This window comes from Canis lupus, chromosome 3 (assembly GCF_048164855.1).
Source record: "Canis lupus baileyi chromosome 3, mCanLup2.hap1, whole genome shotgun sequence".
NCBI lineage: Eukaryota > Metazoa > Chordata > Mammalia > Carnivora > Canidae > Canis > Canis lupus.
The window spans coordinates 32372389-32397931 of NC_132840.1; the positions used below are offsets into that span (position 1 = coordinate 32372389).

General features: G+C 58.3%; 3 protein-coding genes and 1 long non-coding RNA gene across 5 annotated transcripts; 2 read left to right on the top strand and 2 right to left on the bottom strand.

Moving 5' to 3' along the window:
* The first annotated feature begins 2 nt into the window (after window positions 1-2).
* Window positions 3-1654, top strand: LOC140630264 (uncharacterized). The gene is made up of 2 exons (XR_012028051.1): window positions 3-442; window positions 1395-1654. It is a non-coding gene; the product is annotated as an uncharacterized lncRNA (long non-coding RNA).
* Window positions 1655-3859: 2205 nt separating this feature from the next.
* On the bottom strand, window positions 3860-9189 carry VWA1 (von Willebrand factor A domain containing 1). 2 transcript variants are annotated; one of them, XM_072820118.1, is made up of 4 exons: window positions 9027-9184; window positions 7399-7956; window positions 5401-5679; window positions 3860-5277 (listed from the first exon to the last, which is right to left on the bottom strand). In XM_072820118.1, exons 1-4 carry the CDS (start codon window positions 9097-9099, stop codon window positions 4940-4942), a joined length of 1248 nt encoding a protein of 415 aa, XP_072676219.1. In that variant the 5' UTR covers window positions 9100-9184; the 3' UTR covers window positions 3860-4939. The 2 variants fall into 2 exon arrangements, 1 of the variants encoding a protein (XP_072676219.1); XR_012028050.1 differs by lacking the exon at window positions 3860-5277 and having other exon boundaries at window positions 5541-5679; window positions 7399-7561; window positions 9027-9189.
* A 4900-nt stretch (window positions 9190-14089) lies between these two features.
* On the bottom strand, window positions 14090-17866 carry TMEM278 (transmembrane protein 278). The gene is made up of 2 exons (XM_072820119.1): window positions 17304-17866; window positions 14090-16343 (listed from the first exon to the last, which is right to left on the bottom strand). Exons 1-2 carry the CDS (start codon window positions 17577-17579, stop codon window positions 16083-16085), a joined length of 537 nt encoding a protein of 178 aa, XP_072676220.1. The 5' UTR covers window positions 17580-17866; the 3' UTR covers window positions 14090-16082.
* Window positions 17867-19209: 1343 nt separating this feature from the next.
* ANKRD65 (ankyrin repeat domain 65) lies at window positions 19210-24485 on the top strand. The gene is made up of 3 exons (XM_072820121.1): window positions 19210-20238; window positions 20369-20900; window positions 21440-24485. Exons 1-3 carry the CDS (start codon window positions 19919-19921, stop codon window positions 21878-21880), a joined length of 1293 nt encoding a protein of 430 aa, XP_072676222.1. The 5' UTR covers window positions 19210-19918; the 3' UTR covers window positions 21881-24485.
* The last annotated feature ends 1058 nt before the right edge of the window (window positions 24486-25543 follow it).

The window sequence follows — 25543 nt, forward strand, 5'->3', positions numbered from 1 at the left end:
AGGCGCAAGGACGCCCCTTTCTCCCAGGCGACGGAAGCGCAAGAGGGCCACGTATGGTGCGGCGTTCCGATTAGCCGCCGCTCCGCGACGTCACCAGCCGCGTCGCCACGATTGCCCAGACTGGCCCTGGGGGCGGGCCGTCGAGGGGCGGGGCGAATCGCCCCGTTACGGGGACCGATCAGGGACAAAGTCGGTTGGTGGACGCACGTGTCCTGCTGCTGTAGGCCTCCGCGCTACCCCAATGGAGCGGGGGCGGAGAGACCGGTGCCCGGGAGCCGGAGCGGGGTTCGCGTGGTCCGGGCAACGCGGCGTAGGGAGAGCCTGCGGAAAGCGGCGGTCGGGTGGAAGCCGGTGGGGCCCCAGGCGGCGGAAGACAAGCTCCTTAAGGGGCCTCCGCAGAGCTCCATCCTCAGTGCGCCTGCGATCTTCGTGCCGCAACAGGGTGGGTGAGGATGGGATGGATACGGATCTCAAGCCCAGGAGTCCCACGACACGGCGCCCTCCGCGGAGGTGGAGCCTCCGAGGCTGCGTGCCGGCCCCGCCCGGGAGTCCGAGGGCCGGGGCCGGGGCCGGGGGAGGGTGGACGGAGAAGGCGCTGCTTCGACTTAGCAAAGTTCGCTTCTGGGGCCAACATCTGAGTTGCCCTTTTCGTCTCCTTGACGGGCCGGTGAAGTCCCAGAATGAGGGGGAACCTCCCCCACACACACACACACACACACTAGATTGGAGAGTTTCTTTCTAATTAAGATTTTATTTGTTCATGAGACACACACACACAGAGAGGCAGAGACACAGGCAGAGGGAGAAGCAGGCTCCATGCACCGGGAGCCCGACGTGGGACTCGATCCTGGGTCTCCTGGATCACGCCCTGGGCTGAAGGCGGCGCTAAACCGCTGAGCCACCCGGGCTACCAGATTGGAGAATTTTGAGCCTGGGTGAAAATATGGGGAAAATTGGGAAGCCTGGGTGGCTCAGCGGATGAGCCTCTGACTTTGGCCCAGGGCGTGACCCTGGAGTCCCAGGATCGAGTCCCACATCGGGCTTCCTGCTTCTCCCTCTGCCTATGTCTCTTTTTTTTAACTTTATCATTTTTATTTTTTAAAGATTTTTATTTACTTATTCATAGAGACAGAGAGAGAGAGAGGCAGAGACTCAGGCAGAGGGAGAAGCAGGCTCCATGCAGAGAGCCCGACGTGGGACTCGATCCAGGGTCTCCAGGATCAAGCCCTGGGCTGCAGGCGGCGCTAAACTGCTGCGCCACCAGGGCTGCCCTGTCTATGTCTCTCTCTCTCTCTCTCTGTCTCTGCCCCCCCCCCAGCCCCCGTGTCTTTCCCCTCAAAGAAAAGGAGGGGAAAATTAAAGATAATTCTGTGATCTTTCACCCACCCACATAGAGAAGGCTAGATGAGTTTCCCAGCCAGATGCCCTCCCTGTCCAACAGCAGTGGACCGGCCACCAGCTGCACCTCCCACAGCACCCCATAGAGGCTCTGCTGGAACGAGAAGAGGAAGTGGGTAAAAGGCATCCACTCTGCTCCGTCCAGCCCAGGCCAGCATTTGGCAAGCTTGTGTACTTTTATATAAAAAGGAATGGCTTTGAGAATAGTCTTGCATTTAAAAACCAGTTTCAAAAAAATAAAATCAGTTTCATTTAACTTGCCTTAATTCGAAAAACAGAAAGAGGTGATGGTTGTTTAAGGATTTAGGTAAGGTAGGTGCACTCCCTTTGATGGGGGAGAGGGGGTCCCAGTTTCCCTCATCTAAGAGCTCCGTACTTTGCAATTTCCCTCTCTCTCTATGTAGATACTTTTTTAAAAAAAAAGATTTTATTTATTCACGAGAGACAGAGAGAGAGGCAGAGACATAGAGGGAGAGACAAGCCCTATGCAGGAAGCCCGATATGGGACTCGATCTTGGAACTGCGGATCATGCCCTGAGCCAAAGGCAGATGCTCAACCGTTAAGCCACCCAGGCATCCCTATGTAGATACTTTTTGAAAAAACAAAAAACTTTTTTTTCAAGTAGTCTTACCCATTGTGGGATTTGAACGCCCGACACTCTACGTATGGAGCTAGTCAGATGCCCCATACTTTTCAATTTCTTTTAAGATTTTTATTTATTCATGAAGAGGTGGAGACACAGGCAGAGGGATATGCAGGCTCCCTTCAGGGAGCCCCACCCGGGACTCACTCAGTCATGCACCCCAGGATCACACCTGGGCTGAAAGCAGAGGCTCAACCACAGGACCACTTAGGCGTCCCCCGATTTTTGATGGGCGGTACAAAACATCCTATCCAGGGCACCTGGGGGGCTCAGCTGGTGAAGCCTGTGCCTTCAGCTTAGGTCATGGTCCCAGGGTCCTGGGATCGAGTCCTGCATCCCTGCTTCCCCACATCCCTGCAGTAGGGGCCCTGCTCAGCAGAGGGTCCACTTGTCCCTCTCCTTCTGCCCCCTCGCTCCCGCTTGTTCTTTCTCTCTCTAATAAAGTCTCAAAACAAACAGAAGGGGGGGCACCTGGGTGGCTCAGTGGTTGAGCATTTTAAAATCTTAGACCGGGAGCCATTGTGGAGGGCAGACACATCTTTCCTAAAAACACTTAGTTAATAAAAGGGAATTACGATGATGCATTAACATTTAGCAGAGAAATGTGGGGTTGTCTGCTGCTTGTGCTGAGCTGTTATGCAGCCGGATTCCCTGACATCCCCTGCCCAGCATGTGGCTTTCTTCTCTGAGGGAGTTCTCCACCACTGAAGACCAGGAAGAAGGACTGCACAAATTGGAGATACAAGTGGACATCTTGGTCCCCAAACTGTCCATGAGCCCACAAAAAGAGGACATAGGTGCCCCTGGGGAGCCCCACTCAGCCCCTGCAGGCTGGAAGGGGGTCCTCTCTGGCTGCCCAATAGGCTTGGACCTACGGGTACCCAGGGGATCAGGGTGGGGCATACTAGCCTGCATGTGGGTTCTGATCAGGCCCAAGTTCCAGGCCTGGGGAAGGTTTCCCTCTCCAGTTGACACTGCCCCGGGAGGGAGCCAGCTGACTCGGCTGCCCTGCTAGCCACTGGTCAGTGCGTAAGCAAACTCCTGCATTGGCACACACAGGCCACACAATCCCACTTGACTTCCCTGGGCGTGATTCCCTGGGGGTTTTGGGGACAAGTAGGAGAAACCCAATGTCACTCAGCAATGCCTCCCTACTCTGAGCACGTCTGGCCTGGCTGGGCACTACCAGGGGACCCTGGACCCACCACCTTAACTCCTCTCCCCATTCTGCTTGTTCTGGTCCCACAGGCAAACCCTGGGCTCTGGCACAGCTGGCCCCCACAATGTTCAGTACATGGAGCCAGTGGGCGGTGCAGGCCTTCAGTGCTTTGTCAGGGAGCCATGGGATTCTTGGAGTCTGGTTCTTGACAAATGGTCAGCTGAAGGCTGACCCGGAACACATGCCCACCAACCCAGAGTGGGCAAACTGAGAACACTGTCAGGGACACGAAGACCACCCTCCTAGACCCTGCAGTTTGCTTGGGTTCCGGTCTCAATTTCCCATTAGTAGGCCGCTCTGGGAAGTCAGACTGCTGCTGAGAGTGATCTTGCCAGCAGAGGGCGCTAGGGCCACACTCCTAGGCTGAAGGCTCTGGTGGCTACAGCCCTGCCCTGTCCCTGAGACCCCATAGGACCAGCCAGGGCTCCCTGAAGAGGAGCTGCAGGTGGCAGGACGTCCTGAGTCTCAGTACCAGGAGGGGCTCAGCTCCTCTCCCCTTCTCCAGCGCCAGGCACAAATGTGGCCTTCCGTGTGAGTGCTTTCACAGAGCTGGAGCGTTGGGACAAGGTTGCAAAGCACTCCACGGAGACTGCAGGGCTCAGTTTACATCTAATTTACTGTATTTTAAAGTCTGGATGTTAGTGGGGAGGAGGCAAAGTGAGCACTGAGTGGTGCAGACAGAGGAGTACATGCCTTGGTGGGACCGAGGGACACCAGGTTCTGCTCTCAGGACTTGCCGGGTGGCCCCAGGATAATAGTCATGACAGGAGGTGGGGTAAGAAGATGCCGCAGAGAATCGCTGGGGTGAACCCACCCAGGGGAACCACATCTGTGGAAGCTGCCCACTCAGAAGCAGCACTCCCTTGGGGTGCTGGGAGCAAAGAGCCCTCCTGTCTCCAGAAAGGTGTCATCTGCATCCCGGTGGCTGTCCTGCGGCAGGAAGGCAAGGCCACTGTCCCCAGCAGGCACTACCCTCAGGCCAACTAAACACCCCCGGTAAAGACCATGTTACTGCTCACCCAACTGCTGACCACACCATCAACCTGCCACCACTCCTCCTTCCCTGCCGTTTTACAGATCCTGTCCCCTTGTGGGAAGACTTTGGACCCTGGCCAGAGGCAGCTCCTTGCCCCCCTCATCCACCTTCTACCAACATCTAGGATCTGAGTGGCCGCAGGGACTCAGAACCATCATCTGGACCAAGCCCTCTCAACCCAATGCCAGCCCTTGCCACCAGAGGGTCTGGTCCTTCACACAGTGAGAGGTCTAGCCGCTCTGCTCAGCTGCCTCCTGTCCTGGGCTCAGGCCAGTCCTGGATCTGAGGTTCTCAGGCTGCCTCGGATCCCCTGTCCACCTTCCTGCTAAATCTTGCCCAAAGGACAGCGCCATGTGCCCAGCTCTTGGCCCAGGTAGGGCAGGGGGTCGCGATGGCACGAGCTGCGGCCACAGCGGCAGCAGAGGGTCAGGCCCAGAGGGTCAGGCGGGGGAGTCAGGTGAGGCCTGCGTCCTAGCAGGCAGCCGCCCGGGCAGGGCGGACCTTCCGCCGCAGAAGAGTTCTGGTGGTGGTGGTGGGGGTTCGGGCGGAATCGCCGCGGGGCAGGCCCTGGTTTCGGCGGTGGGCACCTCCCCCGCCGGGTTCGGGAGAAGGGGGCCCTCGGTGTGGGGCGGCGCGGCCGGCTCACTGCTCCCGGCCCCCGGCCCCCGGCGGCAGCGGGCGCGGGGCGCGGCTGCGCTCGCCGTCCGGCGTGCAGGCCTTGGCAGACAGCGCCCTCTCGCGGCCCGAACGGAAGGCCGCCGTGACGGTCACCAGGTAGGCGGTACCGGGCGCCAGGCCCTGCAGGGTGGTGCTGTTGCGACCCGCGGGCACCTCCAGGCGCTGCGCCTCGCCGCCCAGAAGCGGCCCGACCTGCACGTGATAGCCCAGCACCGCGGCGGGGCCCAGCGCCGGGGCCCAGGTCACCCGCAGGCTGCGCGGCCGGGCGTGCGAGATGACGATGCGCTCTGGCCCGGCCTCCTCTGGAGAGGTGGAGAGAAGGGAGGGGGAGCGCACGTGAGCTGGGCGGACCCTCAGGCCCCGCCCCCGCCCCGCGGTCGCGGCCGCCCCACCCCACCCCAGCCCGCCCTCCACGCCCAGCTCACCCGGCAGCGTGTGCACCCGCAGGTACTGCGGCCTCACCAGGCGCACGTTTGACTCGGGCACCAGAGCCACATCGTAGTCCGTGTCAGGGGCGAGGTCGACCCAGGCCCAGCCCGTGGCGTTCCCGGGTAGTTGCTGGCGACGCACAGTCCCTGGCTCCGCGCTGGGTGCCAGCTCCAACACGTAGTAGCCAGAGCCTTGGGTCAGCAGGGGCGGCCAGGTCAGGCGGAAGCCGCTGGACGTGACCTCGGAGGCACGGAGCTGCTGTGGCCGCATGGCCTCTGCGGGTGGTGCATGGGGTCAGGCTTCCTCTTGCCCTGCATGGGGCCCCGACTTCGGACTCAGGGAGGCCCGGGCAGGGAGAGGTGGGGACCTGGAGCACTAGGGAGCCAGGCTCCGCAATGCCAGCTGTGCTCATGACCCACACACCGGCGACGACAGTGCAGTCGCCCACTTGGGACGCCACCTGGCGCTTCCCTGCCTGCCTCAGCCATAAACCCGGACAGGTGAGGAGGTATAATGGCCACTTCCTGTCCACTCCAGTGGCCTGAATAAGGGCCCCTCAAAGGTAGTGTCTGAGAATAGAGCACCAGCCACGCCCCAGCCCGAGTGGCCAGCACAGGTGTGGTCAGCTCAGCTCTGGAGAGTCAAGGCAAAGGGGCGCCATCGGTGCAGCCAGAAGATGGGAGGCCATGCGTGGGTGGGTGGACACCCTGAGGAGTGGTGATGTGACAACCCCAGGAGGAGCTGTACATGGGGTCACAGTACTGCCTGCCTCAGGTTTCTTGGAGGGGGGCTCCTGGGTGGGACCCCCAAATGTGCATTACTCCTGAGCCTGTGACCCCACGTGGCCCCATCTGAGTGACCATGCAAGCACATAAGGTTGATAAATGTCTGGGCAGGATTATGCCCATTGGGATCCTGATGCTTCCTCCTTTAATGCTGGGTGCTACAGCAGTCAGCCTGGCACTCATCCTCCTGCCCATCCCCCCATATGCAGACCCCACCCTACATACAGCCTCACTGCCCTGCAGCCTTGGGTCTTTCCTGTCCAGCTGCTTGCCTTTCCTCCTGCTGTCCCCTGTGGGCTCAGCTGCAGTTGACTCAGGGGCTACCAGGGGCCCATGTCCCTGGGGGAAACCTTTGGGAGGACCCCCACCCCTTTGCAATCCAGTCCAACCCCTTCCGGTTTTTGGTGGATGATTAACCCACAGGCAGAGACTTAGGAAGAACCCTGGGGTTAGTGGCATTTTTCAGTGGATAGAGCTGGCTGAACCAGTAATCAGGCTGTTCATCTCCAGCCCCTCTCACTGTGAGGTTTCCCTGGGGGTGGAGGGTGCCAAGGGTGGTCCCTAAGAAAGTTGGTGGGGAGCTGCTAGCCCCTGCAGTGGGCCCTGCCTGCTCTAGCCTTCTCTCCAGCAATCCTAAAAACCACCATTGGTGTGAACCCACTCACACTCCTCTGTGACGGTCCCTACCCCTGGGGTAGTAGGGCCTAAGCTCTGTGGGAGGCAGTCCTGGCCCTTCCTGACCTTGCTCTCTCATTCCCAGGCATGGTAGGACTTGACACACATACAGGAGTCTGTGCTGTCCATCTGCAGAGTCCTGGGGCTTGTACCCTCCCTCTTCCTCTCATGTACCCACATCCCACCAAATGCAGCCCCTTGGTCTCCTGGCCCACTTCAGGCCCCCAACTGATGGGTAGGTCTCCTGGCCCACTTCAGGCCCCCAACTGATGGGTAGGCCCATCATCAGAGAACCCCACCTGGAGGTGTTTACTCAAGCCTGGCTCTCTGTCCTGCTGCAGCCCAGGCAGGGGGGCCTACGGGGCACACAGTTGGAGCTGTCCCTAAAGGATACTCAGAGAAGCCATGTGTGTCACCTCCCTGCTGGACCCCCAACCCACACTGACTCCAGAGCCCTGGCCCCTGCTCCAGGCACTCCAGTTCCTCTCACCCCACCTCTTCCTGGGGCCCTTGCTGGGGTCTCCCAGGCCCTACCAAGAATGGATCCCGTCAGCTCCTGGGCAATGATGTGCAGGTCATCGACATCCACAAACTGCAGGTGCTTCTCAGGAGGGGCCGAGGCAGCAGCTGACAGCTCCAGGAGGTTGCCACGGCCAGTACTGACGATGAAGACAGTGACACCCAGGTCCTTCAGCTCCTGCATGGGGGGCCCCACGGGGTCGCTGGAGCCGCCGTCTGTCACCCACACCAGCACTTTGGGCACCCCTGGCCGGGCCCCTGCCACCTCTGCAAACAGCTGCTCCTTGGCGTAAGCCAGCGCCAGGCCAGTGTTGGTGTCGCCCATGCGCTGAGCTGCAGCCCGTATGGCATCCTGGACAGCCTCACCTGAGCTGTGCTGGCCGAAGGGGAACTCGGTGTACGGGCGGCTGCCCACATGTACCAGGCTGGCACGCAGAGCCCCGGGGCCCAGGGGCAGCAGGGCCACCAGCTGCCCCAAAAACTCCCGAACTCGGGAAAACTCATAATGAGACACGCTGGCAGAGCTGTCCAACAGAAACAGCAGGTCCCCCTGGGGGGCTGAGGCTGGGGCGCCTGGGGGAGAGGGGAGAGTTCAGCCCCAGGTGGTAGCCCCCAGAGAGCCCCACACCCAGGGCAGAACCCCCAGGGCCTGAGCTTTCCTGAAGCTGGAACTTGCCCAAGTAGGCCCTGAAAGCCTGCTTCACCCCACCCCCAAAGGTCCTGACAGTGGCACCTGTGGGGGAACAAGGGGAGGGGTCCTGAGCCAATAAGTGGCCCACAATCTCAGTAGGGTCTAGCTCTGCCCCCTGGCCATGTACCTGGGGTGCTCTCTGGGCTCAAATCTTATATGTAAAGGAGAGCTAACCCCTCAAAGCCCCAGCATCCTCCCTTTGCTCAGCAGACTCTGTGCAGGGTGGAGCCAAGGGTCCCGGCCCAGCCCCTAGGAGTATGAGTGGACAGGCTTGGGTCACAGGGGGTTCCTTCCCTCAGGCTTGGCTTCCAGAGAACCAGCCTCCAGGCTGGAGCTCAGGCCCACAGCCCTGCCTCTAGGTAAAGCAACTAGTGTGTGTCAGGGGGCACAAAGCAGCTGGGGAGACTGGGCACTGAGGGGGACAGAGAATGATCACAGCCGGTGCAGCCAGGCTGGAGTCGTGACCCCACTTACAGATGATGTCACGCCTCCTCCCGAGCCATCCCCTGCTCCATCTGGACCCAGGAAGTGGTTACCTGCTGCAGCAGCCTGAGGCCCCCCCCACCCCTCCCAGGCCTTCCCCCTCCTCCCGGCACCCCTTCCACCACTGGGCCAAGGGCTGACAGGATTCTCTTCTGTGCCTTGCGGCCTGTTTTCCCCAATCCAGCCCTCTTACCATCCCATCCCTCATCCCAAGGAGAAAAAAACTGAGGCAGAGACCGCCTCCCCGACAGACACCTCCCCCTACCTTTCCACACGCCCCACCCCCCTAATCTGGTGCCTGCCTCGCAGCCCGGGGCACCTGGACCCGCCCACCGCAGGTGCGTGGGGTACCCTGCGGCGGTCCGGACCCAGCGGGCCGCAGCGGGAAGGCTAGAGGTGCCCTGCGCCGGCGGCCGGGGGCAGGGGCGCCGCCCGAGCTGGACTGCAGCCCGCCGCCTGCCTCACTCACCACGTTCGGCGCCGCTCCGCGCCAGCGCCAGCCGCAGGCTCAGGGCCAGGCTGAGCGCCTTCCAGGCCAGCATCGCGCGCTAAGGGAAGGGGCGCGCTCGTCCTCCGCTCTCGGCTCGCTCTCTCGGGGACTGCAGGGCGCGCCGCCGCGCAGGCCGGACCCGGCCCCGCCCCCTGGGGCCCCGCCCCCGAGACCCAGGCCCCGCCCCCGGGAGCACAGGCCCCGCGTGCAGAAGCGCACAGACTCCGGGAGGCTTGCACGCCGACAGACCCGGGCGGGCAGCGACACGCCGCGCTCCAGAGCTGTGACCGCGGCACCCACGCGTGGACGTGCAGACACACATCCCCACCTCTCTGTCCTGGTTGGGAGGCCTCGGGCTCCGGGCTGTCCCCTGCCCCTGGGCGGGAGCAGAGCAGGGAACTATGACGCTGGGCACCCCCCCAAGCCCACCGCCCGTGACCCCTCAGTGCTAGTAGTCCCTGAAATCAGGCCCAAGGGCAGTCCAGGTGTGCGACGGGGCTGGGGGTGACACCCAGAGCAACCTCAGGCTAGCGAGGTCCAGGCCCTGGACTCACTTCTACCACAGGGCTGAGAGAAGGGTAGGCATTGGAGGCTGGACACTTAGAAAGAAAACAGGGCATTGGGAGGGGCAGAGGCCAGAAGGACACAAAGCCCCCTACTCCACCTGACTCCCTGGAAGAAGAGACTTAGGAGCAGGGAATGGCTGTTCAGGCCCTGTCCAGTGTGACCATGCTGGAATGATTGTTGTTCTCATATCCCCTGCCCAATGAAGGGCCCAGGGCCTAACCCCAGATCAAACGCCAGGACCAAGGGCAGGCCCCCAGCCCTCTGGAGGGACCCATGAGCAAGCCGGGAACCTTGCCATCTGGGATTCTGGTGGGGCCAGGCCAGGCATGGCTGACTGCAGGGGGCACCCTGGGTACCACTTTGGCCTTCAGGGCAGATTCCCTACCCTTAGGTGGGGCAGGGCAAGGTCTTCCAGGCAGGAGCTGAGGGTCCAGATGAGGTCCCTCAGTACTGGTAAGACCACTGCCCTCTCCCAGCCACTGTGTGGAGCCGGGAGGGCACAGGTCCCCAGTGCGAGGTGGCAGTGGTGCCTTTGCCAGGATGTCCACTCCCTTCCCCACTCTGCAGGAGGATGCTCAGCAGCAAGGACGGATGGGACTCAATGGTTTTCCTTCCTCCCTTTATGGCAGGTGAGACACTCTGTTAGACAGGCTGGAGCTCCAACTTTGCCTAAAAAAGGAAGTGGCTCAGCCAAGCTGGAGGAGCTGGGGCAGGAACGAGCGAGAACTGTGTCCCCGCTGCCCCCACCCCCTCAGACGGAGTCTTGGCAGTGCTGGTGCTGGCTCAGCTCCACAGACCTCAGGCTGCTGTTGGGACCAGAAACTGCCTGGTGCTTCCGCCTGGGCCCCGTTGAAGGGGGTGGGACACGGGCTTGGTCCCCTGAAGTCCGGGGCGTGCCTCCCAGGGGGGCCTTGCCTGGCACCCAGCCCTGAGACAAACCAGGCAGACCAGGGCTGCAGCTGGCGGGGACACTGAGTGGACGCCAGGGCCAGGTGGTGGCAGCTGGGGGCTGGGGCTTCCGCCAAGAGCCAACCCAGGGGGCTCCGGGGTTGAGGTACCCAGGTAAACATGTGCGAACACCTCGTGGCTCATCCTCCCTCTTACTGGGCACCCACTGTCGGGGGCAGGGAGCTGGGCCATGGTGGGCTGCTGCCCTGTGGTGAGGCAGCAGCCACTTTGCTTGTTCCCCAACCCCTGTGGAGCCAGCAGAGCCTGGTCACACTGTGGCCTGTGCTGCTGGGCTGACAGAGAAGTTTCCCTCCCTTCTGGAAAAACTGAGCGGGTCTTCTTGGCCACAACTCAGGCCCTCAAGGAAGCAGCCGCCCTCCTCCCTCCAGCCTCTCCTACCAAGGGAGAAAGGATGAGAGGCCCAGTGTGAGGATGGGTCTGCTGACGCCCCTGCCTGGGCTTGGCTGAACTCAGCCACCAGCCCCAGTAGAGTTCCTTTTCAGTTCTTCGGCTCATTCTTCCTGCTCATGCTGAGCTCTTACCTGACCCCTGGGAGATGGCCCCCTCCCCCCTGCCTGCATCTGGTCAGTTCTACTCCCCCAGCCCCTGTACTGCCCTGAGGCTCTCCTGGCCACACTGACCCTGCTGCCAGCATCATGGCAAGTCTCATTCCAGTGTCCTGCACTCCTCAAGGGGAGACACAGGCAGATGGAGGGTCCCCAGGGAGAGCAAGGGTCAGCCAGGAGTGTAATAGTCGTCAGGGTCAGGCCTGTGCTTGAGGCAGACGCCAGAGGAAGCACAAACATAATTGTCCGGAAACCTCTCAGAAGAAAGACAGGCTGGGAGGCCGGGGGGTTGAGAAGGACACAGTGAGCCAGGACACAGCAGGCCCTGCCCACCCGCCCTCTTCCTCCCCCAGGCCTGGCCCCTGCCTGGGCCTGGTGTGACTGAGGCGGGCCTCCCCCACTCCCCCACCCCGCAGCCTTGGCCCAGTCTGAGAGCCCCAGAGCATCACTTCCTGGCACTGGCCCATCCCATCCCACTGGTCCACAGGCAGGTGGAGGGGGTTCCATGAAACCCAGGGACATTGCTCTCTGAAGGCCCTGGCCCTGCCCCCACTGGTTCCACGGAACAGTCCCTCCTCCGCACAGACCAGGCCTCTGCAGAGAAGAAGGGCCTTTTGTCCCTAGCTCACTGTGGTCATGTTGACCCTCAGGAAAGGGCAGTTCGCAAGGCCTATGACCCCAGCCTGAGGGCACTCTGGGCCTAAGGGGTGGAGCAGTGTGGGCCCCTTCCCTCACCAGTGGGGCACCCTGTGCTTCTAACTTTCATGTGTTTGTATCTCACATAGATGTACCCATGCACATTACTTGAGGACACTGAAAGAGGAACAGGGGTTGCTATGGTCCTGAGTTGGGGGTGTGGGACAAGCTGGAGGCCCCAGATCCCACCACATGGTAGCTAGTGGGGCAGCGGGTGAGGGCAGCAAGAGAAGCAGGTCCTCTCAGAAGGGAACTTGGGCCATGCTGCCACTCACCCAGCTGCCCCACCCACACATTCTTCTAGACTCCACCTGCTCGTTCATGGTCAGGGACATGCTAGCACCTAAAGGACTGGTCCTGAGGGTCTGCAGGTCCTGTTGTCTCACTCCGCAGGAGCCCAGGCCAGCCCTCTGTGGTCCTACAGCTGAACCCCACTCAGGGCGGGCAGCCTGGGCATTAGGTGGGTATCACCCTGTCTGTGTTCATCCCAGCAAGTCTGTGCTGGGGCCAACCTCATGCCAAATTCTGCATCGGGGACATGCAGGCACCCTGTCCTCCGAGGGCTGCCAGGCTGGAAGGGGGATAAGCATGCTTGCCAAGATTCAAGTCTACTTATTTTCCCTGTACCAGGTGGGCATGAGCTACAGGAAGTGCCAAGACCCTAGGGTGGAAGCTGGCTGGTGTGTGTAAGGGCAGTAAGGAGGCCTGGGGGCAGAAAGGGTGGGGAAGGTTGTAGGGCTTTCATGGGCAAGGCAAGAGCCCATGCCATGTATGGGGCAGGGTTGATGCCAGGGTCCTAATGCTACTCATCTAAGGGGCCCCAAGGTAGTTGCCATCTTAGGTAGATGCTAAAGGACAGGGGAAGGAGGCAGAAATGAAGGCCAGCTTCCAGGCTCCTGAGTGCGTAGCTTGTGCAGAGACCTGAGTAGTGTGCCTTTCCTGCAGTGGGACCCCAGCTTTTGTTCCCTCTGCTGGAAATTTACAGGAAGATAATCACCATACCCAGCCCCAGCCCCAGGCAGGGTCCAGGCCAGTTTGGATTGGTAAGCAGAGAGCAGGGAGGGACAGACCAGTGTCAATACTTTGGTAGGGGCTCCCCAGAGATCAGGATAGGGCCCTGGGGGCAGAATGAGGAACTTAGCCTTCAGAGATAGCACTACGCAGCTCACTCACCTATTCCAGCCCAGAACCCCTTGCCTAGCCCGCATGCCTAGATGGGAGCAGGGCTTAGACCAGGTGTGTGGCTGACAGGAATGAACTGGCCAAATCCCCAGGACCCCTACTAGCTGCCACCATTGTCTGAGGGTGTGCCTGCAAACACCTGAGCTCCCAGGAAATACTTCGTGAATGAATAAATGATCTTGGGCAGGTCCAGGAGCCTTATGGAGCCCAATCTCCTGATCTGTGGGGTTGGAACCATGTCTCTGCCTGGGGTATTAGGGAAAGCAGACAGAGGGACACATGCACATGCACTCACACAGGCGCACACTATGGAGACCCCTCCCCCACGACCAGGAACACTCTTACAGGGCAGGGATCTGGGCACCCGGGAAAAAAGCATTTGTTGCCCAAAGTAGAGGTCTCTGCCTGCCCCACCAGTAACTAAAGGCCACCGCCCTTGACTTTCCCCCACTGGACCTCTAAAAGCCAACTGCTGAGCCCCTTCTGTTAACCTCCTACAGCGCCCCCACAGGTTCTCCTTTTGTGAGTGGCTGTGCAGAGCTGGAGCTGAGGCAGGTCATCCCTGGGGTCAGTTAGAGGCCATGCAGTGCCCCTGGGGGAGGCCTGGGAAGTTGGGACACACCTTAGGAACCCGAGGTTCTGGCAGCTGAGCTCCCCATGAAGGCCTCCCCCCTACCCCCCCACCAGGCCCAGCTGTTGTTTTGATGACTCTGGGGCCAGACAGATCCTCAGGAGAGTCCTCATCTTCGAAGCCTAGCCAGAGCCTGCCCAACCTTGGGCAGGAGGGGAAGGAAGGCGGCTTCAGACCAGGGGAAGCTCTCCTTGGGCGCTGGGCAGCCGGCCAGGCCCCTGTCTGACTGGGCGCAGACAATTGGAAAACCCCAAGAACTCCTGTGGGATCTAAGCCAGCCACACACCGAGCTCTGCTCAAGGCCACGGAACAACCCCTGATCCTTGTCATAGCCTAAACCCTGAGCTCTGGCCCTGCCACTCACACAGAGACCTGCCGACAACATGGTATGCTAGATCCTTTAAAAGGTCTTTCAGCTAACCCTAGATTCTGGACAAATAACAAGATACACATTTTAGTAGTTTTTTTTTTTTTTTAAGTAATCTGTACACCCAACATGGGGCTTGAACTGACAACTCTGAGATCAAGAGTCACATGCTCTACTGACTGAGCCAGCCAGTTGCCCCAAGAAACACAGTTTTAAGACACTGCTGGGCTTACAGGGAAGTAAATATCTTCTAAGGTTCCCCCCAAATTAAAAACACTAAAAATAAATAAACAGAAGAATAATGAACAGAAACTCAGGAAGACAAAAGGAAACAGGTGGGGTATCAGGGAGGCCCCTCGACGAAGGGATGGGGAGCCACAGGTGCAATTACAGAAGCTGGCCCAGGACCCAAGCCAGGCCCAGATAGGGCATGCCGTGCAGAGGGAATCCCTCCTGGAAGGACATGCCTGCAGGATGCTCACAGGTGCAGGTTGACAGTGGAAAATGAGCATCCATTCAAAGAAACACTATACTGTTAGTGAGAATCAGCAGAAACAACAAATAACAGATTCAGACCCCCAGAGAGTAAGAAATTAGAATTGTTAGGTACAGAATATAAAATAACTGTGGGTAGGGGCACCTGGGTAGCTCAGTCAGTTGAGCATCTGCCTTCAGCTCAGGTCATTATCTCGGGGTCTTGGGATCAAGCCCACATGGGGGTTCCCGCTCAGCTGGGAGTCTGTTTCTCTTCTGCCTCTGAGCCTTCCCCCCACCTCGTGCACTCTCGCATTCTCTGTCTCAAATAAATAAATAAATAAATAAAATCTTTAAAAAAATAACTGTGGGTGAAATGCTCAAGAAATTGAAGCAAAACTGGAATCCCAAAATTGAGATGCACGGAGACTCTCTCCCATCTGATGAGATTTGAATAAGAAACAAGTATAACTTTTTGATATAATAAAATAACTTAAAATTAATTAAATGAATGAGCTAATTGGCAGATTAGACATTAGACACAACCAACGAATTAGTGAACTGGAAGAAGATAAAGAAATTGCTCAGAATGCAGCCCAGAGAGCCAGGAAGACAAAAATACAAGAGACAGGCAAGTGGACACCAGGAGGAAAGGGGAAGAGATGCTCCCAAAAAAGAATGCAAACAATCAACGAGAGGCCAATTTGGTGACATAGGTAACGGCTGAGAATTCTCTAGAACTGATGGGAAGCACAGTGTATACTGAATGGGTGAATAAGAACACATCCACGGCTAGAAACATGCTTAAAGGGCAGCCTGGGTGGCTCAGCGGTTTAGTGCCGCCGTCAGCCCAGGGCATGATCCTGGAGAGCCAGGATCGTGTCCCAGTCCGGCTCCCTGCATGGAGCCTGCTTCTCCCTCTACCTGTGTCTCTGCCTCTGTGTGTGTGTGTCTCTCATGAATAAATAAATAAAATCTTTAAAAAGAAAAGAAATATGCTTAAAGCCAAAGATTGCAAAAGATAGAGAAGATCTTAAAATTATCCAGAGAGACTGAGCTCTTAACTCTGGCACCTGTCTAGATGCTAGCCCAGGTCACAAGCCGAGCCCTGACCCCCAGCCCAGGTTGAACCCTGCAAGCCCTGGGGCTGTTGGCCACTGCTGAGCTTCTGGAACTATGTGCCTCTGGCGGAGTGTGGAAGTCTCCCGCGCAAGTCTCAGCACCGGTGGAACCCTCTGCAGACCCACTGACTGACCAGACAAGGGGCCGCAGGGCTGCGGGACAGAAGCCAGGAAGGCCATCTTTTTCTGAGCCTGGCCATGCGCCCCTACTCTGAGAGGCATTTCCCTCCTCCCTGGGGGCTTCCCGGTTCCTCGCAATGACAGGGAACTGCGGGGATAGGGAGACCTTGGGGACAGGCGGACCTCGGTCCGGGGGAGTCCGGTGCCATCTCGCGGCCACTCCAAGCACTGCGCACGAAGCCCCGAGGTAGGCCCGCAATTTTCTAGGACGGAACCTGGACGCAGACCCCGCGATTGCAAGCCGGGGGCTCCCTCATGGGGCGGGGGATTTGGAGGTCTCGTCCTATGGAGGGGCATCTGGGGTCACACCCAGGCGCAGAGCTGTTCCTCCTCGTCGGGGTGGCGTCCCACCCGCCCACGGTCGCTGGACCCCTGGTGGCGGCGAGGTCCAGGGGGCCAAGCTGGGGGCGGCAGCAGCGTGCGGAGGCGCCGGGCCAGGCGGGTGCGGACGGCGGAAGCGAGCACGAGCAGAGGAGGCAGCGAGAGGAAGCCGAGAACGATGAGTGCCGCGGAGCCTCTATCCGACAGCAGCGTGCGGCACGCGGGGCGAGGTGCCGGGTGAACCTGGGGGCGAGGCGGGCAGTCAGGCAGGGCGGCGAGCGGCCAGAAGCAGGTGGCTCTGCGGGGGCCTGGGGGCGGGGCCCGAAGTCGGGGGCGGGGCCGTGGGGCGGGGCCTGGTAAAGGACTGGGGGCTGGAGTAGGTGGACCCAGCTAGGCGCGCGGTCAGTTAGCCCCTGAGGGGTGGGACCTGGGCCCAAGTCTGAGGGCTTGCGGGGTGGGCTGGCTGGGCCCCGGCATTAGTGAGTTGAAAATAGAAGAACCGGAGCCCAAGCAGCATATGACCTGCGCAGGAGGCCCTTGAGGGGAGGCTCAGAGCCTTGCACCGGATCGTCCCATCCCCACGGTCCTTCCGTGTCTGCTCTCCTGGGGCCCTTCCCTGTGTTGGCACTGACCTGGAGCTCCTTCCCGGGGCTCTCACCGGACGCATCACCTTCCCTTTTGCAGCCTTGCAGTCTGTGCCCCTCCCCCGCCTCTGACCGACCCCTTCCCCCCTTCTGACCGACCAAACCAGAGCTCATTGCACGTGAGGAAGTCCAGCCCAGGGCAGGAGCAGTCTACAAGGGGCTGTGGGTGCGCGTAGGGGTGGCGGACTGGAGAACTTTGGCAATATCTCCACCTTCTCTTCCTGGGACCTCCCTCTTCTTCCCCCCATGCCCAGCTGTCCAGGCCCTGGTGGCCCTTGGTACAAGGCTAGGGGGCCTCGGAAGGGGAGGGAGCAGGTCTGATCCAGTGACAAACAAAAGCTCTTCTTTTGCTGTGGCTGCGGGGTGTGTGTGTGTGTGTGTGTGTGTGTGGTTGGCAGAAGCAGGGGCTTACCAGGGAGGGACACAGATGTCTCTGGGACAAGGGGGCCATGCTGGGAGGAGGGAATTCACCTAGAGCCCCAGGGCCCACACTTCTCAGGACCCCCACTCCCTAGGGCCCCAGCCAGCCCCCACCCTGCCCATGGATGGCTTAGCTCACCCTTGAGTGGCACAGGAATCCCAGGTACACGATGGCAGCTGCTGGCAGCAGTACTAGCACGAACACAGTTGCAGGCAGCAGCAGGTGCAGCAAAAGTCTGGCCAGGGCTTGGCCAGGCAGCAACAGAGTCCCAAGGCCTCGGACAGCCAGCCCTACCCACCCTGGGGACCTCAGGGCTGAGGCCTGGCTGTCAGGAAATCTTCCCGGCAGCATGGGTGCTGTGTCTGAAGTGCCCCCTCCCTCATCCTCCTCTGTCTCCTTCTCCTGTTCACTCATGCTCTTGCAGGCAACACACCTGGTGGGTTCACAGAGGTATTCAGATGGCAGGACTTAGGTCTTCAGGTCAGACTTCCACCTAGACCCCAGCAACCTTAGAGGACCCAGATGGGGGAGAGCACGCTGGCCCACGTAGGTGCAGCTCTGACCATCAGTCTCTGAGGTCACACCCCAGCCTCAGTTTGCCCTGCTGCCAGGCTGGGCTTCCCTCTGCCAGGCGACTACAGCTCCAGCCCTGCTCAGTCTCTGCAGCCAGCTCCTGTGTGTTCTGGTCAGGGCTGCACAGCTGTCCTAGCTCTGGGGGCCCTCCTCCCTCCTGGTCCCACCCCCTCCTCGCTTCCAGCTCCCTCTCACAACGACTTCATTTCATAGGTCTTGACTCTGACAACTGCCCCATCAGTTGCCCCTGTGTTGAGGTGGCCACCCACTGCACTTCCTGACCTTAGTCCCTGCTGGTGCCCTCATCCCCAAACCTGGCCTCTGTCAGCCTCAGTAAAACAGGGAAAACACTGGGTGCCTAGACCGTAGGGGTGTTGAGAGGGCATGTGAAGCACTTAGTGCAGGACTTAGCACACAGTAGGCGCTCAGTAACAGCAGCTACGGTTATCAGCATCCTTTCTGTTGAAGCCTTGTCCATCCTGAAAACAGTGGGAGTGTGCATTTTGTTATTTCACCTGGGGAGAACGCATTCCCAGGTACTCCGTAAACCCCAACTAATTTCCCTCCAAATTACTAAAATGCTCTGAGCTCCTAACAGATGTTAGGTTTTTCTTGCATAGCATTTGGCATTTTAAAAACCGCTTACATAACTAGCTGACATTCAAAGAGTAGGTTGCCTGTGAGCTGAATGAACAAGCTGTGCGATCAGGTATGAGCATCTCCCCTTCACTCCTTCTCCCACCATTGGCTTTATTACATCCAACTTCTAACATTTTCCAGTGTGTAAATTCCCTTTGGACACAAATGAATGGTGGAGGATGGCAGTCAGTGCAAGCAGGTTTAAGGAATGCAAGCCTAATACATGCTCCTGTGAGAATGCCAACTGAGGTTCCCTGCAACACATGCCAAGCCCTGTTGCTCGACACACACAATTGTTTTCACAGGCATAAACATAACAAGATCTTATAGTGGCTGTTTATTTATTCAGATAATGAAATGAGGGTAAAAAAATGTTGCAAACAATACTGTTCAGATGGATGCAGAGTTCAGGTGGAAAAGGTACCAGCCAAATCTCCTAAGCTCCACCCTCTGCTTGGTCAGTCTTGCATTTATTCGCTCATGCTATAAGCACCCCTGAGCTCCCTCAGTGTGCCAGGACTGCTCTAGGCCGGGATGCCATAGGCCCAATGTGGGCCTCTGCTCTTCAGGGGATTGTTCTGTGTGGGTGCCCCAACAGGCCTGCATGCATTTATAGCTGAGTGAGGCAGAAGTTGGGATGACCCGCCACACAGCTGGCCCTCACAGTCTCCTGCCTTCAGGAAGGCAGTTTCTAGGCTTACCTGGGTCTCACGAGGTATTGGATTTTCCACCCGTCCTCCCAGGGTGCGGTGTCCACGGAAGTAGCTCTTCCATATCAGGGCTCCTGGGCACCCCACCCCCACCCCCCCGCGGCCTGTCAAGGGATGCAGGGAACTGATACCTCCGCTCCCTTGCTTTGGCTGGCCACTTAGGTAGTACCTACCCTCAAGGGGCTCCCTACTTTCCATAGTGTCACCCAAGTTGCTGAGCATCCATGGTAAATCAATCCTGGTGTGGAGGAGTTTACCTCCACAGCCTGGAATCAGGAGAGAAGCCAAGCTCTAGCCCCAGAGGTGGTCTTAGCCAGCAGGGACAGGAGTAGGGGATGAGGAGCAAGACCTGAGGGAGGGACCCAAAGGAAGGCATGTGGGTGCCTCCCTGGGGCAAGTCATGGCACATCAGAGGCTGTGGGCGTGTTTCTGCCTGCCTGGCCTTTGTTTCCCTGGAGGGAGGCCAAGCCAGGAGCCCTGGCAATTGGCAGGGGAGGAAAAGTGCTGGAGCAGGGACTGCTGCCAGCAGGCGGGGTATCCTCTTAAGTGGCTGGGTAAACAGTGCATAGAAGTGGCCCTGACCCTGGCGCAGGGGGAGCACTGCTATCCCCACCCCACAGCCTTGGTTCCAGCCTTCTAGCCCTTCGCAAGCAGCCCCACCTCCACTCTTTCAGAAGGTGTTTCATGAGAGGGCTGTCAGGCTGTGGCTTGGCCAGGAACCACATGGAGAGGACCCCTAGTTGGATGACAGAGTCCCAGGGTGGACTCCCTTTAGGGGTAACTAGGAGCTAAACCCTTCAGAAGGCTAAGTGGTAACCTGGTCCCTGGGGAATGGTGGTGGTGGTGGGCAGTTCATATTGGCCTGAGGACACATGGACAGGGGCTGGACAGGGGTCTCCAGTATCCATGAAGGATTCTTGTTCTTCCCAGATGGACTCTGGAAGCTCCCAACCAGGGGGGAAGGACATGACAGAGGCAGGAGGTGAGCAGGAACTTCGGTGGGTGGAACTGGGCTCAGAGGAGGCCCTGGGAGCCAGGACAGAGGGGCCCAGTGACCCACAAGCCTGGGGCCTCCTGCTGCAAGCTGTGTGGAGGGGTCACCTTGGCCTGGCCAGGAAGCTACTGCGTCAAGGGGCCAGCGTGGAAGAGAGGTGAGCCCCAGGGTTGGACCAAGAATCTTCACCAGGGCGGGGTTGGTGGGGGTCCCTTGTCTGGGCCCGGGGGAAAGGGCCCCTCTACCGGCGCCCCTGCCCGCGGCCACGCCAGCCTCGTTGCCCACAGGGACCACAGGGGCAGGACCCCGCTCCACCTGGCGGTGCTGCGCGGCCACGTGCCCCTGGTGCGTCTGCTGCTGCAGCGAGGGGCCGCCGTGGGAGCGGCCGACCACGCGGGGCGCACTCCACTCCACGAGGCCGCCTGGCATGGGTCCTCGCGGGTGGCTGAGCTCCTTCTGCGGCGGGGGGCCCTGGCGGCGGCGCGCTCGGGGGCTGGCCTCACCCCGCTGCACTGGGCCGCGGCGCTGGGCCGCACGCTGCTGGCGGGGCGCCTGTTGGGCGCGCCGAGCCCGGGCCCCGCGTTGGCGGATGCGCGCGGCTGGACGGCTGCGCACTGGGCGGCTGCGGGCGGACGGCTGCCGGTGCTGGAGCTCCTGGCGGCTGACGGCGCTGGCCTGGACGGCGCCCTGCTGGTGGCGGCCGCTGCTGGGCGCGTGGCGGCGCTGCGCCTCCTCCTAGCGCTCGGGGCGCGGGTGGACGCCCGGGACAGCGCGGGGACCACGGCGCTCGGCGTTGCGGCGAGTCTGGGCCGCAGGCAGGTACATCGCAGTGTGTTTGTCCAGTGTGTCTGCCGGGAGGCCACAGTCAGGCGGGCACCTGGGCAGGTGGAGCGGGACTGGAGGGTAGGAACAGGGTGGGGAGAGGTCGTTGTCAGGAGCCAGAAAGCTGCATTGACTGTGTCTCCCGTTTGTAACCTCTCTTGGGAGCCTGGGGTGGGGGAGCATGCATGGCCGGGCATTCGGACTTCATGCGGGTGACTGGCAGCAGCAAATACATATGAGCACCAGGGCTATGCTTGAGTCCAGCAGGGCCCTGGGTAGTGAAGGGAGGCCATGGGCTGCTTAGTCTTGGATTTTATCTGAGGATGTTTAGGAGGACAGGTGGTTGTCAGAGTGGAATCTCCCCAGGGTGGCAGAGGGGCTGGCTCATTTTTACTAAATGGGGAAGCAGTGCAGAGAAAGAGGCTGTTAGGCGGGGGAAGCCAGATGACGTGCGGGTCAGATAGAAACTGTGACCCCAGCCCTTCATCTGCGTGGGCCATGGCCAACCTCTGCCCTCTCCTTCCCTTCTCTTCCAGGACATGGAGGTGCTGCTTGACCATGGGGCAGACCCCAGCCTCAAGGACAGGCACAGTCGCTCTGCACTCCATAGGGCTGCTGCTGGGGGGCACCTGCCTGCTGCCCAGCTGCTAGCAGCCTGGGGAGTGGAGGTGGATGCTCGAGACTCATTGGGACTCACACCCCTACACCATGCTGCCCGGGGAGGCCATGCAGAGGTTGCCAGCCACCTCCTGGACAGGGGAGCGCAGGTCAATGCCACTGGATGGCTCCATAGCACCCCCCTTCACCTTGCCAGGGAGCATGGCCATGGCCCCACTGCAGACCTTTTGCTGAGCCGAGGGGCTAGCCCCACCCTGAGGACACAATGGGGTGAAGTGGCCCAGGACCTGGTGTCCCTGGAGGCTTGCGCCAAGAGCTGCCCACCTTTTGCAGAGAGCAGGAGTGGGAGGGGCACATAGCTGCAGAGGCCCTGAGCTGGACAGAAGTCTCCTGGCTCCCACAGCCTTCAGTGCTCCAGGTTCCTCTCTTCTGGACTGAGGCTGCCTGCCTGCCTGCGGGGAGGACGGCTGAGAGGTTCCCGGAAGAGAAGGAAGCAGTGGCTTGAGCTCCAGTAATGAACCTGTGACTGCCCACTGCTCCCTGGGGGCACATCACCCCTACAGCTCCAGATTCCTCCACACTGTTTAGCAGAGAGCCTGAGTAGTGGCAGCAGATTTGAGTAAGATGTGGCAATCTCCCCTGAATCCACCCTAGGTTTGTCACCCGCAGCAGCTCTCACTGTCCATGGGGATGTTCTTCCTATGTCACGTGAGATCCAGTATCTGTCTTCTGGCATCCATTTGTTACACGGCCAAATTAGTGGCCACAGTTGCTTACATCTCCCCTCTGTCCAGGGCCTGCTCCCAGAATTGCTGTCTCCTCTCTCATACATCCAGTGGATATTCCCTCTGTCCTAAATTATCTAAGGTCAGGCACCAGACAACTAGAGGCAGGCCCTATGCACCAAGGACCACTGGGATATTGGACAAGCCAATCCCAAATGTTTCCCTTGCTCTGCCTTGTCTTTCCTGTGAGAACCCCTATAAAGGCTCTGGCCCGAGCTTTCTGCTTCTTCCTGCTTCTGCCTCCAAGGGACATTGGTGCCTCTCTTTGGCCCTGTAGGGCATGGCATGTCCTCTCGTCTCAGGAAACGCAAGTAATAAGATATGTTCTTTCAATGGTGTCAGCCTCTCCCTGTCATCACTCAGCCATTTCCATAAATTAAAACTCCTGTGGCACAATTGAAACAGAGGGACAGTTGTTTCTTATGGTCTACCTCTGGATCTTCATAGAAAATCATCACCATTATTCAATTTAAAACTATAGTTTTTCTGAGAGATGGCTTTATGGGACAGATTTCATTTTTCAAAAGAGTGTTGTGTGCCAAATTAGCGCCTCTGCTTACAGGCCATGGAAATGCTTGGATTTACATCCAGGGCAATAGGAAGACTTGAGGGAGTTTATGTAAATGTGACATGGTCTGATCTGCTCAGGCACCTGCCAAATACAAAGTTGATGTGCCTAGGGAAGGGAGGTACAGGGAAACCAGTGAGATAGTGGCACCTTGGCCACCAGGGTGGTATATGCAGGCAGAATTGGGCTGATACTGTGGGCAGAGCCCTCTGGACTTGCTGATGGACTGGACATGGGAGACCAGGGAGAGAGGGCATATCAGTGACTCCTAGTGAGACCTAGGGCTGAGCTGGAGGGGTGTGGAGAGCAGACACACAGGGGATAAGGGAAAGTGGGGACTGCAGTGACATCTTTGGGATCCTCAGGGAGGATGGTCTTCAAAGGCACAGGATGGCTGTACACCCAGCTGCCCAGCAGTCTGTAGGCTCTACCTTCAGAGCATACCCAGCACCCAACTGCCTCTCACCTTCTCCATTGGATCTACTATGGTCCAAGCCACAGTCAGCTTTGCCTGAAATGTAATGTTGCCACAGCTAAGCCAGCTTCCAGCGTAACTGGTTTTCCTGCTTGAGCACTTGCCTCCCTGCAGTCTGTTCTGCAAATGGCAGCTGTAAGTTTATTAAGTTGGATGATGCTACTCTCCTGCTCAGAATGCCCCCAGTGACTCTTCCGTTCACAAGGTGAAAACTCAGTGTCGCATATTGTATTGTCCAGATACCCTAGTGACCTCACCCAGCTCACATGCTCTCTTTTTTTTTTTTTTTTTTTTTAATATTTTACTTATTTAGGGCAGCCCCGGTGGCGCAGCGGTTTAGTGCCACCTGCAGCCTGGGGTGTGATCCTGGGGACCCGGGATAGAGTTCCACGTCAGGCTCCCTGCATAGAGCTTGCTTCTCCCCCTGCCTGTGTCTCTGCCTCTCTCTCTCTGTGTCTCTCATGAATAAATAAATAAAATCTTAAAAAATATATTTTACTTATGTATTCATGAGAGACATACACAGAGAGAGGCAGGGACATAGGCAGAGGGATAAGCAGACTCCCCTCAGGGAGCCTGATGCAGGACTCAATCCCCTGACTGGGATCACACCCTGAGCCAAAAGCAGACACTCAACCGCTGAGTGACCCAGGGGTCATTCACATCTTCTTTCTACAATGTGATCTCCATGTTCCTCCTGTGCAAATTAACAACAGAAAGCCTCACGAAAATATAGTTGGAGAGGTTCGGGTGGGAGAGGAGGCTCTCAGGCCCTACCACTCCTCAGCAACTGCTGACCCAACAAGAAGAGAGGGACCCTGCAGATGGGTGTTACTTCATCAGCTCAGCAGGAGATAGGAGGCTTTCCTTATCTCCCAGCAACAGCTCAGCCTGAGAGACCATAACAATCCAGCCAATGAGAGGCAGCCCCAGCCCAGCCAATGAGAGACAGATGCAGTTCATCCAGTGAGAGACAGCCACAGCCCTGCCAGCGAGAAGCCACTATACTTCACACTCTCAGTTTACTCCAGTGGACATTTTGTTTCTACCAGCTCCTTTGTTGTCTCAACTCCTCACTTTCCTCTATAAAATATCCTCTTTGGTTGTTCTCCGGGTATTGTAGTAACTTGCTTGTCCTGGACTGTAATTCTCTTTTCTCAAATAAACATATATATTATATAATATATATATATATATATATATATATTTATATATTTATATATTTTTTTCTGGTAAAACGACTGGCAATTTCATTTTATTTTTTTTAAACATTTTATTTATTTATTCATGAGAGACACAGAGAGGCAGAGACACAGGCAGAGGGAGAAGCGGACTCCCCGCAGGGAGCCCGATGTGGGACTCGATCCTGGATCTACAGGATCAGGCCCTGGGCCAAAGGCAGGCACTAAACCACTGAGCCACCCAGGGATCCCGCAATTTTATTTTTAATCTTAACATTCCCATCCAGAGCTAGACTCTGTCTTTGCCCTTTGACATTGAGTGAACTTTTGTGACTATTCAGGCTCCTGAAATGATGCTGTGCGGTTCTCTCAGGTGAGCAAAGAAGGAGATAAAGTATTACCTTGCCCTTCAGCCATTATGTATGGAATGACAGCCCTGAAGCCATTGTGCTGCGAGGAAGCCTGAATGCAGCATGGTAAATAACCAGAACATGAAGTCCTTTCAAGACCAAGGCCCTACACATCCTCACCAGTTTCCATCTCTGGCTTCTGACTTCTTACTGAAGTTCAGAGGTCCTTGGGACTCTCGTTTGCCTCACTCCCACCACACTGGTCTTTTGACTGTTCTTGACCACACCAGGTGTACTCCTACCTCTAGTCCTTTGCACTTGCTGACTCCTCTGCCTGCCATACTCTTCCTACAGATACCTGCCTGCCCCAATCAGTAACTCCCTTCTTTGGACCCTCTAATTTAAAATTGCACCGTCCCAAAAGGGAAAGCTCTTCTTTGAGTAGAATCCCAATAAATATGGAAAGAATGATGGGGCTAGAAAATCAACAATGAATGAACGCAAATTTGATGAGAAACTTTGTTGTCTCAAAGTGTGGTAGCCACAGAGGGGTGCTGCTTAGGTACCCATTCCAGACTGCACTCACCATTCAGGTTCAAGTCCACCACAGCATCTCTTAGCAAATGGTATGCTTCTCCTGGTGGCTCTAGACACAGGCTGAAC